The sequence below is a fragment of the Colias philodice genome, chromosome 13 (genome assembly GCF_061535455.1).
Source record: "Colias philodice isolate Cphi_HAF_F1 chromosome 13, ilColPhil1 Martin Lab GWU primary, whole genome shotgun sequence".
Lineage (NCBI taxonomy): Eukaryota > Metazoa > Arthropoda > Insecta > Lepidoptera > Pieridae > Colias > Colias philodice.
The window spans coordinates 6,447,115-6,462,583 of NC_143098.1; the positions used below are offsets into that span (position 1 = coordinate 6,447,115).

The 15,469-nt window shown below is 33.0% G+C and overlaps 1 protein-coding gene across 1 annotated transcript in view; it reads right to left on the minus strand.

Moving 5' to 3' along the window:
- The window catches only part of sog (chordin short gastrulation), a 70,482-nt gene that overhangs the window by 30,452 nt on the left and 24,561 nt on the right, over positions 1-15,469 (minus strand). Inside the window, exons 2-3 of the mRNA XM_089702379.1 lie at positions 6,932-7,035; positions 6,076-6,208 (exon numbers count right to left, since the gene is read on the minus strand). Coding sequence (XP_089558505.1) covers positions 6,076-6,208; positions 6,932-7,035 — 237 coding nt within the window. The remainder of the gene's footprint in view (positions 1-6,075; positions 6,209-6,931; positions 7,036-15,469) is intronic.

Sequence of the window (15,469 nt, forward strand, 5' to 3'; positions counted from 1 at the left end):
AACAATATTAACTTGGTAACCTTATATCTGTCGAATATAAATATAAATAGATTGCAGTAATTTATACTATAATAGTGTAGGAGGATACAACACCGACTATGAACTATCCTTGCATGAAGAATTTGGGGAAAATCGAAAATATATTCTGAACTACATAATTTATTTTTAATTATAATAATTTATTTTTTAGATTTTTAGATTGTAAGTAAATTCTTCCTGTTTGATGTTTTTGCAAAAAAAATATTATACAGGTATAGAGAGGAACTAAAATTATATTAAAGTTGATTATTTAAGTGATATTTTATCATTGAACAAGACGTTTGCTAACAAAATTTGATTTTTTTGGAGTTATCTGTTTTTTTTTTTCAATTAAAGGTCTTATATTTACATACAAAGCATTTTTACTGACGGTACCTTATATCTTTGAACTTGTTTTGGTATTAGTTTAAACAATGGTATCGGTTCGGAATAGAAAAAAAATATGAGTTGAAACAAATACCAGTGGTATTAGTTTTTGGTATTAGAATGGAATAAATCACGGTGTAACAGTGGAATATTTGACATAATGTGATTAGCACTCGCAACAAATGGATATTATAAACCACTATTATAAATAGGTATAATTATCAATTACTCAGACTTTGCATTGCATACATTAAGGGCTTGGTCTAGTAGTGCAAACAAATGCATCCTGTCATCCTATATGTAAATAATACAAATGTACTAAGGGAAAGTTGCTCCACTTAATTTTTAAAAATTAAATCATTCGTATGCATAATTTAATATTCGTAATAAGTACCAAAAATGACAATTTGAAACAATTTTCGTGAAAATTACACCGGGTGATTTTTTTTTTATCAGTACACAAAATTTGCGAATACTTTCTATTGATATCTTCAACTTCATGTTTATATAACTGATCAACTTTTACAAAGAAATTTGGACGAAATATAAAAAAAAATAAGCTTTCCATACAAAATGCAGAACTCTATACATTTTTTTCGACCTAAGTTTCTTAGTGAAAGTTGTTCAGTTTAACTAATAAAACGGATAAACAAATTTTGTATATAATAAAAAAAATGTAATGTTTGTGTTAAATGAAAACAAAAGATATTTATTTCTGACTAGCTTCCGCCCGCGACTCCGTCCGCGCGGATGTCAGTCTTCGCGTCTTCTACAGATTTATTATATTATGTGTAATATATAGATTTATATTGATAAACCTAATAAATCTTTTGCTAGCATTCTGATGCTTTATCGGTTGCACTGGATTTATCTCTTTTTTTTCAATCGCTTGAATGATATAGGATGGGTCCTTGATGGGCATCGAATGCTGAAGTCTCGAATCAATCAATTCTGACAGTAGGCAATTTATGTAAAATCTTGATAATGGTCCATCATTTTATTTTGCCTAAACGTTACATACTTTTTTATATATTCTATTTTTAACGAATGATTCACTCCAGTCCAAACAGCAAATAAGCAGACTTCTGCTTCTGCAACGTTTAGTTGTCCCTGAATTTAGAAAAAATAGTCATGATTCTTATCTATGACAAAAGTGTTATTTTTTGCATTGTATTTCAAATATTTAATTTTTTTTAACCGCATCTTCCGCATTCATGTCTTTTGCCGGAATTAGACATTTAACTTCTACTAGTCCCATTTTCCCTTTTTGATATGGGAGTGTATAAAGTAAATTTTTTAGATATTTCTCGTTATACTTTTAAAAAGTTATTATTGTCATTTTGCTCATTAGGTAAAGTAATTTCGATATCAGTTTTAAGTTTTTTGATACCTGCAATAATAACGTCATAATCGCCTGCACATACTTATCGATTACAACCTGTATACAATCCACCATCCACATTCATAATGTTTTCCTGTCCTCCTCTCCTTTACGCTGTTCACCGATACATTTGAAATGAGTAAATCTGCTACCACTGAAGGATGTTTCATTGTGATCAGCAAATTTTCACCACTGTTGTCGATTATTTGTTTTTCATTTTTAATCAGCAATTGGGAATCATCAGTTTTGTTTTTTGCAGATTGGTGATGTACCCTAACAATACGTCGAAAAGGGAAAGCATCAACGAATTATCGTTTTCGTCCTCTTTTTTTATTCTTCGCGTCTCTGTTACTTCTGTTTGTTTAGTTCTCAACACCCACTGAATTTTCTATGTTATTGTGATCTTCCATTACACCTGAGTTTTGATGATGTGATGATAATCCATTCGTTTTAATATTGGTACTTAGAGTTGGTAGACTAAACTAGAAATGGCGGACTAAATTTGTCAGCGCGTCTGTAAGATCAGAATATAAAACCAACATCCTGTATTTAAGTTACAAAATTAATAATCAAACAACATGCCGCTACGTTGAAAATGACTAGAAGAAAAAATTAAAACACCTCGGATCAATTTTGGATTAAACAAATCATTTTCCCCGTATGGGGATTTCCCCGGATGAACTTGGGAAGTTCAAGTTCTCAATACAAGTTTATATGTATTATATTTCGTATTTCTCAAACGAAAAATAAACATTTTTGGAACTTCAAAAAAATTATATTATAAGAAAATTTATGAGCTTACTTTAGTTTTAAAGAAATATACATCCCTTTACTGACACCCCGTAAAATAAAGAAATTGTTGCCAATCACCTTTGCAATCTATTTGGTTTCATTAACTTTATGTTCGAAGATAATTTTTTTTCTAGTAGTTACACGCGTATTTTTTTCGTTTATTTTCCATATCGAAATCAAATGTTTAAAAATACGAATATTTGCACAAAACTAAGATAAAAATAATCAATTAACAAAAATATTAAATTTAATGAAGTAGAGCAACTTTCACTTCGGTATGAAGGAAAATCGAGCGTAGAGCACACGTCAGAACGCTCCGGCCCAAGGAGCGCGACTAAAGAAATTCGCTAGGATTTTTCCTAATTATTTTAAATATTTTTTTAATATTTAAGGAATTATCAAAATTCAAAAAAAAATTTTTTTAAAGGATTAATACTCATTGGTCTTCAACCAACTCGAATAAATTAATGGAAAAAATAACTTTTAGCAGTATTTATCAATAGATTTTGTAAGGCAAAAAATGGGAAATTTAATGAATTTATAACGTTCTAATTAAGAAAATCATAAGTTTTTCGGCAATTGTGTTCAGCAGTTTTTAATAACGACTATATAAGGATAATAATGCGCTGATCAGATTGTGTAAATTGTAATCGGTTGCAACGTAGTGAGTGCACAAACTTAGCTCGAAATGTCTTTGGGGGAAATAGACTTATCTTGAAGGCCTGATTAAGGTAACATAAAGTAACTTTATAAATGTGAAAAAATTCACGCGCATTACGTATATAACACTAATTGATAAACAAGAAAAAAAAATTCAGTTTATCATTTCATTAGCCGGGAAAAAATTGTCAAATAACTTGTTGAAAACGCAATTTTGCTAGACTGCAGAGACCTGTTTTTTTTTTTAAATTAGGACTGATCAAACTTTACTTAATTCCACGAAGTAATAAATAAATAATTCACTGCATACGCGACAAATTTAGAACTGCGAGCGCTAAGCCAATCAATTAACGAGACAGTGAACAAGGCGCGTTGTTTACTAACTCAATGTTTGTAAATTTGTGATCCTGAGAATTTTGGGGATTAAAAAAAGAGATTCGTACATTGACATCGTCGATATTTGCTCGCAAAAAATATGTGCGTTGTAAGTAGAGTTCGCTAAAAAGGCGCGCAGACGGCGTCGCGGCGAAGGGTCGACGGCCGCGCCCGGAATAACCACCAGCACCAGCTATATTTGCAGCACGCGGGCGCGGGGGGACCAGCGCGTGCCATTTCTGCACCAGCCCGGTGCATCTGAGTAATGCCATTGTAATGCTCTCGATATATCCCTCTCGCAGGCCAGCAGACGCGCTGTCGGCGGCGACGTCGCTGCCTGCGCCTCCGACCCACGCCGAGGCGTGCCCCGGAACCGATGTCGCTTGCGAATTAATTCACGCAATTACTTTTCGACTACGACTGAAAGACGTAATTGTGCATTACACATTAGCGTCGGCGAGCATTATTATCCAGATCGAATGTAGACATCCATATGTAGGTAATGATGAGAATCAGTCGTGGGAGCGAGCGCGCCTGTCCACAGTCATTTGTCATCGCCAGTTCCTGTCACTTCGTCTGTACCGCATGCTTTCTCATATTCTGCAATTACCTTTTAAAGTCAACTAATTTGCCGATCCTCCTATAATTATATTAATGAAGAATTCAAATAATGTCACCAGCGTGGCACTTAAATGAAGATTTACTACGTTCAACCTGAATCGTGATGCTACGAACAAAATATTTTTTAATTTAAGCGATTATTTTGCAAATGAATATCATGCCAATTATTTTTATTTTAAAACAAATACATAACATTAAAACTGTCTTGTTTTAAAATCATACCGAAGGTCGAAAAGAACACTTGTGACAATCGTTCCAGTTCATTAAATTTATTATGGATATCATAATATTAACTAAACTGTTGAAGTCTCGAATTTCAAGCGAGTCAAGTCGACCGAAGACGGCATATTAATAACGATCATCAAACATAAAATACAAAAAAACGTGTACGTATATGTCATTCATACAATTTCCACATGTGCGGATACTTTTCGCGACAGATGGCCTATGAGTCACTAACCTGCTGCCAATAATATTTATTTCCACTATTATCAGATTACACTACCATTAAATATTAACGGCCGATAATATCATAATTAAAATGTCATCCTCACTTTTATCGAACCGTTTTTATGTTTTTTTAATAAACTAATTTCCAATGATATTAAATTACTTGCAATCTAACCACCCTACATACGCCTAAATTGTGTTAATAATAATTTGGACTCAGTATCATAATATGTGAACGTGATTGACACAATATTCTAAAATCTACTTTACCGTAGATCACTTTCGACGTAGACAATCAAACTGAATAACGGTTCGGAAAGACACTAAAACTAACGGAAGTCAAATTGAATACAACTCTAGGATAAAATATTACATAGGGTCATAGGACATTTTGCAAATTAGCACCGAAACTTAAATCGGTAAAAGCATGACATCAGTCGGTATATCTCTAAAGGCTCAAAGCAGGAATGACATCATCAATTTAAGAAATGGAATTGAATTGGCAATGTGACGGGCATGTGATGAACGTGTCATGAAAAAGATTACGTCGCAAGCCACTGAACGGGCTAAAGTTGCTTTACAAATGGTTCGTATAATCTGATTATTTATTACAACTCTTCATAAATATTTTGACAGCATTGTTATGTTCTCTTTGTCGGCTGTCGGTTCATAATGCGTGATTATTATGCAGAAGTTTTGTTTGTCGACCATGAATTCTTGATGATTGTTAATATCTTATTTATGGTTCGCATTTTTAATTTCCTTCTACACATTCACAAATTAAAAAGGAATGCTGTCGATATTGTACATTTATTACCGAAACATTGTACGATACACTTCTTCGATACCTACCTACATCGTTTGGAAAATTCTTTCGCATAAAATTTCAAAATATAAATGATAAGTACCTAATCTTTATTGCGTTCCAAACCACGTCTGGTTCAGCGTTATAAATATAACTTATTAATTAGTTTCGTCATCATTATATGTATAAAACTAGTAGGTATAGCACTCGTTATTATACAATTAGACATGGTTTTATAAACCACTATTGTTAGAATTAGCTAATACGTCGTAACCTAACGTCACTGTACGGTTATTTATTTAAATGCATATAATACGTATTTACCAATTATTATTATTGCACGCTTATTATGAACAATTGAAATTGAAACAAAAGACGAGAAAAATCAAGGTGATATTTAAATAATATAAAGTAGGTTGACTTTTTTTACGTCAAATCGTTATTTTTAACGTTTTTAACTTTCAAATGAACTTTCAGTCCTACAAATAGCGTTACCGTGAGATTAGCCATAAAATATTTAGTACAAACAATCAGAAAATATACAGTGTCTAGAAATATGAGGATTCTTCTAATAAATAGTACTTACAGTTAACATCCCCAGGGCATGTTTTGCAGCAGCGGCCGGGAAGCAACTCCGGGGTGTCACAGGAAGGCTCTGGACATTCATTCTTTATATTCCGACAGTGGACCTTCGCAACCACTCGCCGCTTCTTTTGTACCTGGGAGAAAATACAAAAATTATGAATTTAAAAGACAAATCCACTAGGATAAGTATATGAGCCTTTTTTGAGCCGAGCTTTTATGATTTGAGCTTTTTTAATGTAGGTAAGTCGTTTATGTAAATACATTTTATTTGTATTTACAACAATTGGTTTTTAATTACATTGCGCCTAAAATTAAACAACCAGTATTTAACGATTATAATAACGCTCAATCTGCAAAATCTATATTTATACATTTAATTAAAATAAAAGCTTTACTTAATAATGCAGTAAAACCGCTTTAAGTAGAACCTGCACATTCATAGAAAAATGCCGCCCTTCAAACATGCTCTTCATTACACCGTTTATTACCGTCTTGGCTTATAACCAGCATTGTTTTTTAAACAATTTAAGAAATGTTGTCCAAGTTGAATATTTTTTATCTTTATATGTAATTAGAAATGTTATGATGAACTAACCAACTTCATACTTAAGTAATAAATAATAAACAAAACTTGAACTTTTTACGTTATTTCAGAGATTGCAAAAATATTAAAAACAATTTGTAAACTGACAAATAATAAGCGATTGATATTATTAGTCAAAAATTAATTAAAAACTAGTTCCAAATTCTAACCGATGAACAAGAATACCTATACCTAGTATTATTTTGATTTTTATTGGTAGTATCAATACCTATATCTTAAAAGAATGTTGAAATTTAAAAGAAGAAATACGTACCGGTATACACTCACATTTGATGCAGTACATGACACCAAACGGAGGACCTAAGTCAGCAAACCACGTAGATCCAAGCTCTTTTGCTTGCTTGCCAAATTGACATTCTGAAACAAAATTATTAACTCATAAGTCATTATTAACACCAATTAATTATACATTTAAAATGATAATACATTTTTTATTAAAATATCAAGATTAAAAACAAAACTCGCCGCCAAATTTTAAAGATGCGTCATCTATCAAAAATTTAAAAATCGAAAGCATAGGTTATATTAGAAAAAAAAATTCGTTCAGCTTACGTCATATACAAAAATACAACATTTACCTTTATTAGAATGTTTTTTTGTTGACAAATTTTTTAACTTAATAATAAATTAAAAAATACTATTTTAGTACTTTGGTTCATAATTCATCTGAGGATCTATGAATACGTTTTATGACGCATCTATGGTATTTTTGTTATTTATTATCTGTACGCTGTAAATGTTTTCCTCGCTGTTGACGCAACGTCTTTGATTTAGATTAAGTACAAAACAGCATTAATTGTTTAAAGCAGATTTATAACGTTGCAAACTATGAACAGAACAACTTTAAAGTAACCCTACAATGATAAATGTTTCACGAGCGCTGACAGTTGTTTTAACAGTTGGAATTTTATTATTAATTAAAATTAAATGGTCGTCACGATTTTATGCGAATTAATATTATATTTCATTAAAGTAAGTAAACTAATGCGTAAACAGACCTTGTTATTTAAATTAATGGGAAGGATTATTAGACTTGTTTAAATTACGCAGACTTCTAAATTAATATTCGAAGTCAATTAAAATTTTAAAGCAAACATTGCGATATTACGATGCTTTCGATTTTTATGTATTATATAGTTGCAAATATTAATTCATACTTCAATAATTTAGTAGTGAAGTATTCCTTAATTTCTCTGCTTAGAATAAAACAGATGTTTAATGCTTCCTTATGGATTCTCATTTATGTATATAATATAATACATTTTATTGGTTATTCTACACCGCGTTTATTACAAAACAAATGAATAAAAGTGAGTAATTGTTGATAGGTACACGTGCACAATTATAACTAATAGTTTAGCACCAGAAGAGCAGCCCGAGTGCGACTACGAGTTAACAAGTTGCATTTACATACCGCACTCGGCAGTGGACATCTAAAAATAAAAGTTGCGAGTGTTGAAACGTAGAAATATCCAGGTAGTTATACCTTAAAGGATTAAATCGCAAATCTATGCCTGATCAAACAGATACCGTTAACTTTAAAGCATATAAACTGCGGTGTAATATTTTACAAGTTTGTACTATAATGAGTTAGAAATGTTATTACATCGATTATTTAGCTGCGTTGATTATTTCAAAACTTTAACGTTACCTATCTATTAAAACAATAATTATTATGTAATTGAATTTCTATTTCGTCATGTTATAAAGTACTAATAGTACATTGTTAATACCGATTCGGAATTAGAGAGATCACTATCAGATGTCTTGGATCGATAAGGTGGCCCGGTCTCTATAAATAGGCGTTACTGTTATCTCCTTCTCGTAACTATTTAATTAACCTCACTCCACGAGTGCACTGATAGCAGCCGAGATGTGTTGCGTGAGAATTTATTGATCTTTACGTCAATTGAGTAAACAATAATCTTATTCAATAAATATCTATGCTAGAGGAAGTTGCTGTTCTTTAGAAGCACTAAATTTAAACGAACTTACGATATTTATAGATTACGCCGAGATACATTTCATGGTGCATAATTTAATAAGGAAGGAGGGTGCGACGGCGCTTAGATAAGGATGCGACAATCACGCCTCGTTTTACAATATAAGTGTCAACGCGTCCGTTTATTCATTCAATTGAAAATAATCAAACCAAAAAGACGGTTAAATTAATACGTCTCGGCTTGCAATCGATCATGGCAAAGATTCTCTTTCTTCGACTGCGATCGCTGCCAAAACGAAAGCCATTACTCAACTCGTCACAACCCTTTACACTCGCTCCTCCGTCGCGTTTTATACGATATACGAGAGTTAAATATCCGTAAAAATATGATCTGTGAGATGATTTAGGCATATAAAGTGAGGCGAGACATCGCGTAACCTTCTGCCTCGTTCTCGGAACCGCTGGCCGGGCGCCAGAAGCGCCTCGCCAGGGAAATGAAGTATTGGCGACGCTCGTCTTGTACTTCTTTCGCGATCTCTTTATGGAAATTCCTACCAAATATATATGCACTTGTTTAATTTTAAATCGTCCAATATCGATAAATTTGCCAAAATCACCACGATCTCACTTGAATAATATGTTTTTAAGTAATAATGTATCCAATTTAATACAAAAACAAAAATTCAAGTGTGTCATTTAAATAACTTTCGAGCCCACTTTGAGGAGAGCGCATAATAATATTGCAAATATATTATGTTACTCTTGAGAAACTGTCGATTCGAAACTGGTAGCGCTACCTAAATACAAAACATAGCTTCCATCGGTAATCTGCGGAGCATTGCATGCATGACCTCACGGTTGGAACTGTATTGTCATGTCATAGATCACGATAAGCTTACATGTCATAGAGAGGTACGTGGCCGACTCACTAAACGAACTTGACTATTAATCACAAAGGGTTGAAACAGCTTAACATTTTAACATTCTAAATTAATAAGAATTGCATTGTGCCGAACCGTGCATTCTGTTATTAATGTCATAATAGTTTCTTAAGGCAGCAATATAGCCAATAGTCAATTTCATCATCTACAAATGTGGAAAACAATTCCCACACTAGATCCTTCTTGTTAAGCATAAGTACAGGAATATGCATGAGTTAAACAAATCGTTTAATTAACTTTACCACTGTACCGAGAAATACGCTCCCATCTAAGGTGTAGGTACAAACAATTTATCGTGTGACAATCCATTATTTATTTTATCGGCGTCTCGTTTCTTATAGAAAACTTCATACGTCTGAGATTTATAAAAATTAATGAAGCACTACAGACCTCTCGTCTGGCTACAAGTAATGGAGTGTACAGACTACCATAACGTGTTTATTATAATATTACTGATGCCTCTTCATCGTAATATTAATATAGAAAATTTAATAGAAAAACGAAAGTCTCACTGTGTAATCGAAACAATTCTAGTTCCAAGACAAATGTGCATGAAAGTTTTATTTAAAATAAGGAAATATTTTTATCATATTCAAATAATAATTAATAATTTTCCTTATGTAGCTCGCTTCCTTCACGATGGGTGGCGTGGTTGATCTATCGGTACCGACGATTAAATCGATGCGCAACGATAATTCTTATTAGCTACAAGAAACACCTGTTGGTGATATTCGATATACCCAGTTTTATATCATAATATGTATCAGAAACAGAAACACCTGACATTGAACGTTTTTGTACCAAAATTTAAACAAAGATATAAGCAAATTAATTATGCAAGACTTGGTTTATTTTTAATGATTACTGGTCTGGTGCTATAATTATTTATGCCGCGATACTTAAAAGATTAATTGGCTAAATGTGCCTTACGTGAATATAATTCAGTGACATTTGACAAAAAATACGTTTTTGCTTAAATTGAGTTATTAAATTAACAGCATTGACAGTGGTTGATAAGTTTTTTTTTTATCACACGATAATAATTATAATTACAGTGATTATTATTGGGTTTTTGAAAAGATAAACAAATTATTATCTTGTCCAGTTAACTGAGATTTTTAGGTAAGTAATACTTATTTATTTTTAATTTTGGAAAAAAACCTTTCTCAAAACATTTTAAACAAATATTATTAAATACGCTCAATAATTTTAATATTGAAGTAGATATAAAAAAGCTTTCACTTTCACTTCAAAAATCAAACTGTAAAGGTTGCATGAAATCTTAAAAAGTAATGGATTTTTTAGTCGTTTTTGCCCGATTTTGCAAGCAGTTGAATCCGCATGGTACATTTAATGTTAACATAAATATTACATCAATAGCGTTTTAATGCAAGAAAAAATCAAAACTGCTAATATAGGTATGGTACGTTATGGACAATTGTGACTTCATCGAACGCCATTAATTATATTTTCCAACCTCGTCATAAACATATTATTACAATATTTAATTAAATTCCTCTTTCACTTACTGTTCTATAAATAAATAATTGTACATCAATAACCGATATCTCGCCTTACTTTATAAGTCAGGGTCGTTTACTTATTATGGAATTTACATAGCTATACTTTTTTGAACAAGTAGGACATAGTTTTTTATTATTTGCAATGAACTTGGTTAAACAATGCGAAATATGTCCTGCAAGGTTGACAACCTTGTGCTTCCTTACTCTTCGACGTTGTAAGTTTCATTGTAGTGATTTTTAAATGTGATTAATTATATATACTAATCTACTTTAGGTGTAGACTTCCACCTCCTTTGCGGATCTAGAACATAATAATTCATCACTATGGCTGGGTTAACATATAATGTGCGATTTCTTCATTCCTTTTGGTTTTATAACATGCCGATTTCATCAAAATGTTCCTTAACCAATTAAACGGTGGTAATATGAAATATAGGATACCCATTGAAAATTTTCAATTATTTTCTAATTCTTCTTTTTAATAATTTTACAAGCTCCTCTAGATTAAAGCTCTCTTTTAAATAAAGATAGAGGCTTTAAATACTCATCCACTATTACTCTTGATCAAAAACAGTTTATTACTGGTTTCTATGTACATACTAAGTATTATTTATATGAATGCTTTTACTAATTGACAGAATTAATAAAAAAATGGCGATTTGAAAATAGTCTACGTTCGCGCAACATGAAGAATGGAGCGCGGAATATTTATTTCCTGTATCTATATTTTTTAAGCAAGGAAACCTTAAACATATTAGATATGCAGAAGCTATTGGGGCCTTAAATTTCTTATAATTTTCTTGTATGTAGATTGTATAATCTAAATTGATGTTCTATGTTACTAAAGTTAAATAAGATTATATTTGTTTAGCTAATATTATTTATTAATAGCTGTTTATTAATATACTTTATCCTTATATTTTATCCTAGTTGCATTGATAGCTGGCGCCTTTTGCGAGCATTGGTGACTAGTTCGTGTCGTTCAGTGTATTTACATTCAAGTCATATGCTAATTTCCACGATAAAATATACATAACGAAAAGCCAATATTGACGACCAATTAGAGGAACATATATGAAATGAAAATATATATACGGAAGGTGGCTGGGTAAAACAAATTGTAAATTATACTTAAGCGTATACAACTAAGACAAATTAAACGTAGGTGGACACATTCAATTGAGCGAATTAATTTATAAAAACAGTTTACTCATTGTTAAATGAAAAACAACCAATTAGCTACAAGAAAATATAACTGCTTCCAAATGATATACTCAGAATGATTATATGAATTCCTTGTATCATCTTTTTATTTAATACAGTGTAAAAGTAACGAGTTCTTGTCTGTATAAAAATAATAACCAAAATAATCACATTTTATGGCGATTATTTCATCACCTAATCGATTATTATTAGCTAAATAACATAATATCTAGTAGCAAATAGTGGATGGGAGCCAAGATACTCCACAAAAATATCGCATATAATTTATTAAGATTCTTTCTACAAATAGTTGTAGGATGAGCGTATCACAGTTGCACCTCATAAAAACATAGAATATTTTTACAAAAATGAGTCGCCGCGCCGCGGCCGTTAAGACACGAAATTAGATGGTGCATGTTACTTTCCACGACTACTCTCATATCTTCTAATGAATACATATTTAATTACTACCCACAAATGTGAAAGACATAGGACCTCAAATTGTATGCTGCATAACTTAAATAATAAATATATAACTGCCAATCCCCCATAAGTGTAGGTACATCGCTTTTAATAAATTCATGTTTAATTAAACACAAATACGCCGCAATCGAAGAGCGGCCACACACCTATAACAATGTTATCAATCAGGTAACATGAATGCAAATTTTAATTGTGTACAGAGCGCGTCGATCTCGCGTGATATTATGATCGCAATATGTTTGAACGACAACGCATGCGACGGGCGGGGCGCACTCAGTGCGCCGGCCGCCGGGGTGGGCACAACCGCCAATTATGAATAAACTAGCTTTACTACTATGTTAATAAGACTTAAGATTTTTCCTTAGCGATTTCACCGACGCAGAACTTTCATTAATGGTTTTGTGTTTCAATTTTATCGGAGTTAAAGAGCTTTTCGATCGACTGACGCGTTCAAAATACCGAGTCTTCTGCGCAAACTTTATGAACATATAAATTACCCAGGCTCCAGACTTTAAAGACTTCCACGTGAGTGAGGTCTAGCAATTGAGTAACAAGTTTATGCGTCGGAAAGGCAGAACTACGCCCCTGGCGATGTAGAGCAGAAGGGTAACGATGATAAACGCGCCCACCGACGCCGGCGATCGGATTTATTCTCCACACCTAGTCAGTAAAGTGTTCAATGAATTCACTCCGCTTGCATGTAATGTTATGTTGTGTCATCGTCACCTCTCGCGGGCGGTCCTGTTCGACGCTAAGTTCTCGTGAGGTTTCCACTATAGTTTGATGGCGAAAGAGTATACGACGAACGACGCGGACCCGGCCTCGTTTACTGAGCTAAATATAATTTCACTTGATCATTTAATTATATGGAGATAAATGGGCGAGCAGAGATGCCAACATTTACGCTAATAAAGTATACAATATGGCATGCAACGATTACTATGGGTCGTGAAGCGCATGCTCCGGTTACTTCCTTGATTTTCATAGAGCGTCCAATCGTATTTCAATTTTCATTTAATGCCATAAAACTCTTTAAACAATTTAATAATCCGTTTTATTCATTTAGTCTTTGAATAAAGCATGAGTATTGAAAATAGCCTCGTTGATTTTTATACAGAGCGACTATTTCTAGTGGAAATGATACATCTCATTGGCCATTTATCTACCGTACACGCTAACATAAAGATAGTCTCCGTATTTAGTTATTTCACCAAACTAGTATAACTAGTACCAGATCGTTTCATGTATCAACACAATATAGGAACTTAATGTACTTCATGCGCAGATAATTAATTAGTGAACCATAAAATATAATGCGCAGGCTCCGTTTTGGTTAAGAAACGTTTATGAGTACCGTAAAATATATTAAAATAACTGCGTATTTAAATAATGCTTAAGGAAAATGATCTTTGAAAATATTTGTTGATATAAAGCATCCCCGGTCGCCTCTCGTTGACCCAATTACGATCTAAATTTGGTATCAAACTTTTGGACCTACCTTAGCTATATAAATTTCCTAATTTTAATCCTACGTCTTTACCGCTCACTGCTCAGACGACCTAAAAATATGATCAAAGTAAAATTGTAGTTTTATGTTTCTTGTAAAATCTCGAATGTACAAACGCCAAGACAGTCGAATTACAACGTTTACAACAGCTTGAAGTATATAAATTTTTAATATAAACCGTAACCTTCCGGACGATTTGGTTGCATATCAAATCGTACGCCAAAAGTACATTCATTTTACAAATACTTTCATGTTCAGCGTGTGATACCGCCTTGACTTCTCAACGAGCCGAAAGCTCAGAACATTGCATGGTTATGAACGACGCCACTTATGGCATGCTGACGCGTCTTTTCATTTGAATACAATACCACATATTTCTCAGGGCCGTCCGTATGCACGCATGCATAATCCTCGCGTTTAAACAAAATCTGCCACATCCTCGCTATGACGATTGCAATACAATAATATCTCCACATAATGTCTAGCGAACTTTAAATGCCAATAATAAAGGATTTACTGCCAATTGACTTTCAATTGGGATTAATAAACGGGGCGCTGCCAACGAGTACTTATTGATTTCGTGACTATATTTCTCCCATTGAGCACAACGATCGATCCCCAAGGCTGCATTCCATCGACCGGCGCTGCGCTTATTCGCAAGCGCATATCATAATAAAATTCTATTCCGTCAGAAGAAATGGTAGTATAAATATGTCTGAAATAAAGATAAACGTACAGTTAAATCGCTTGAAATATTAGTAAATGCGGTTACAGTGGGTGTAACAGAGTCTCACGAGAGAGGTCGTACCGGCAGACTGCGCCCCCGCACACACTATGTACGAGTATATGCCATTTATCTCGACTGACGCCAGAGAGGGTAACTGGAGGTCACGAAGTGATAGTATTCAGTCACGAGCGATTAGTCAATGCCGTAGATCACATCATTTTTACAGCCTCCACGCCTCGGACTAAGTCCATATTGACCCATCGAATTCTTGGCACTTTTGGATGTATATATATTTTTTGTCATAGATTTTAAAATAATTTCACAAAATTACATCTTTGAACATAAAGGAACCTAGACATGACATTTAAAACGAGTTTACATCGAATTTGACGACAAACGAACGGTGCACTGACACCGTCTATAGATAAACACTGGACGTCCTCGATGAAGATGCAATATAGGTTT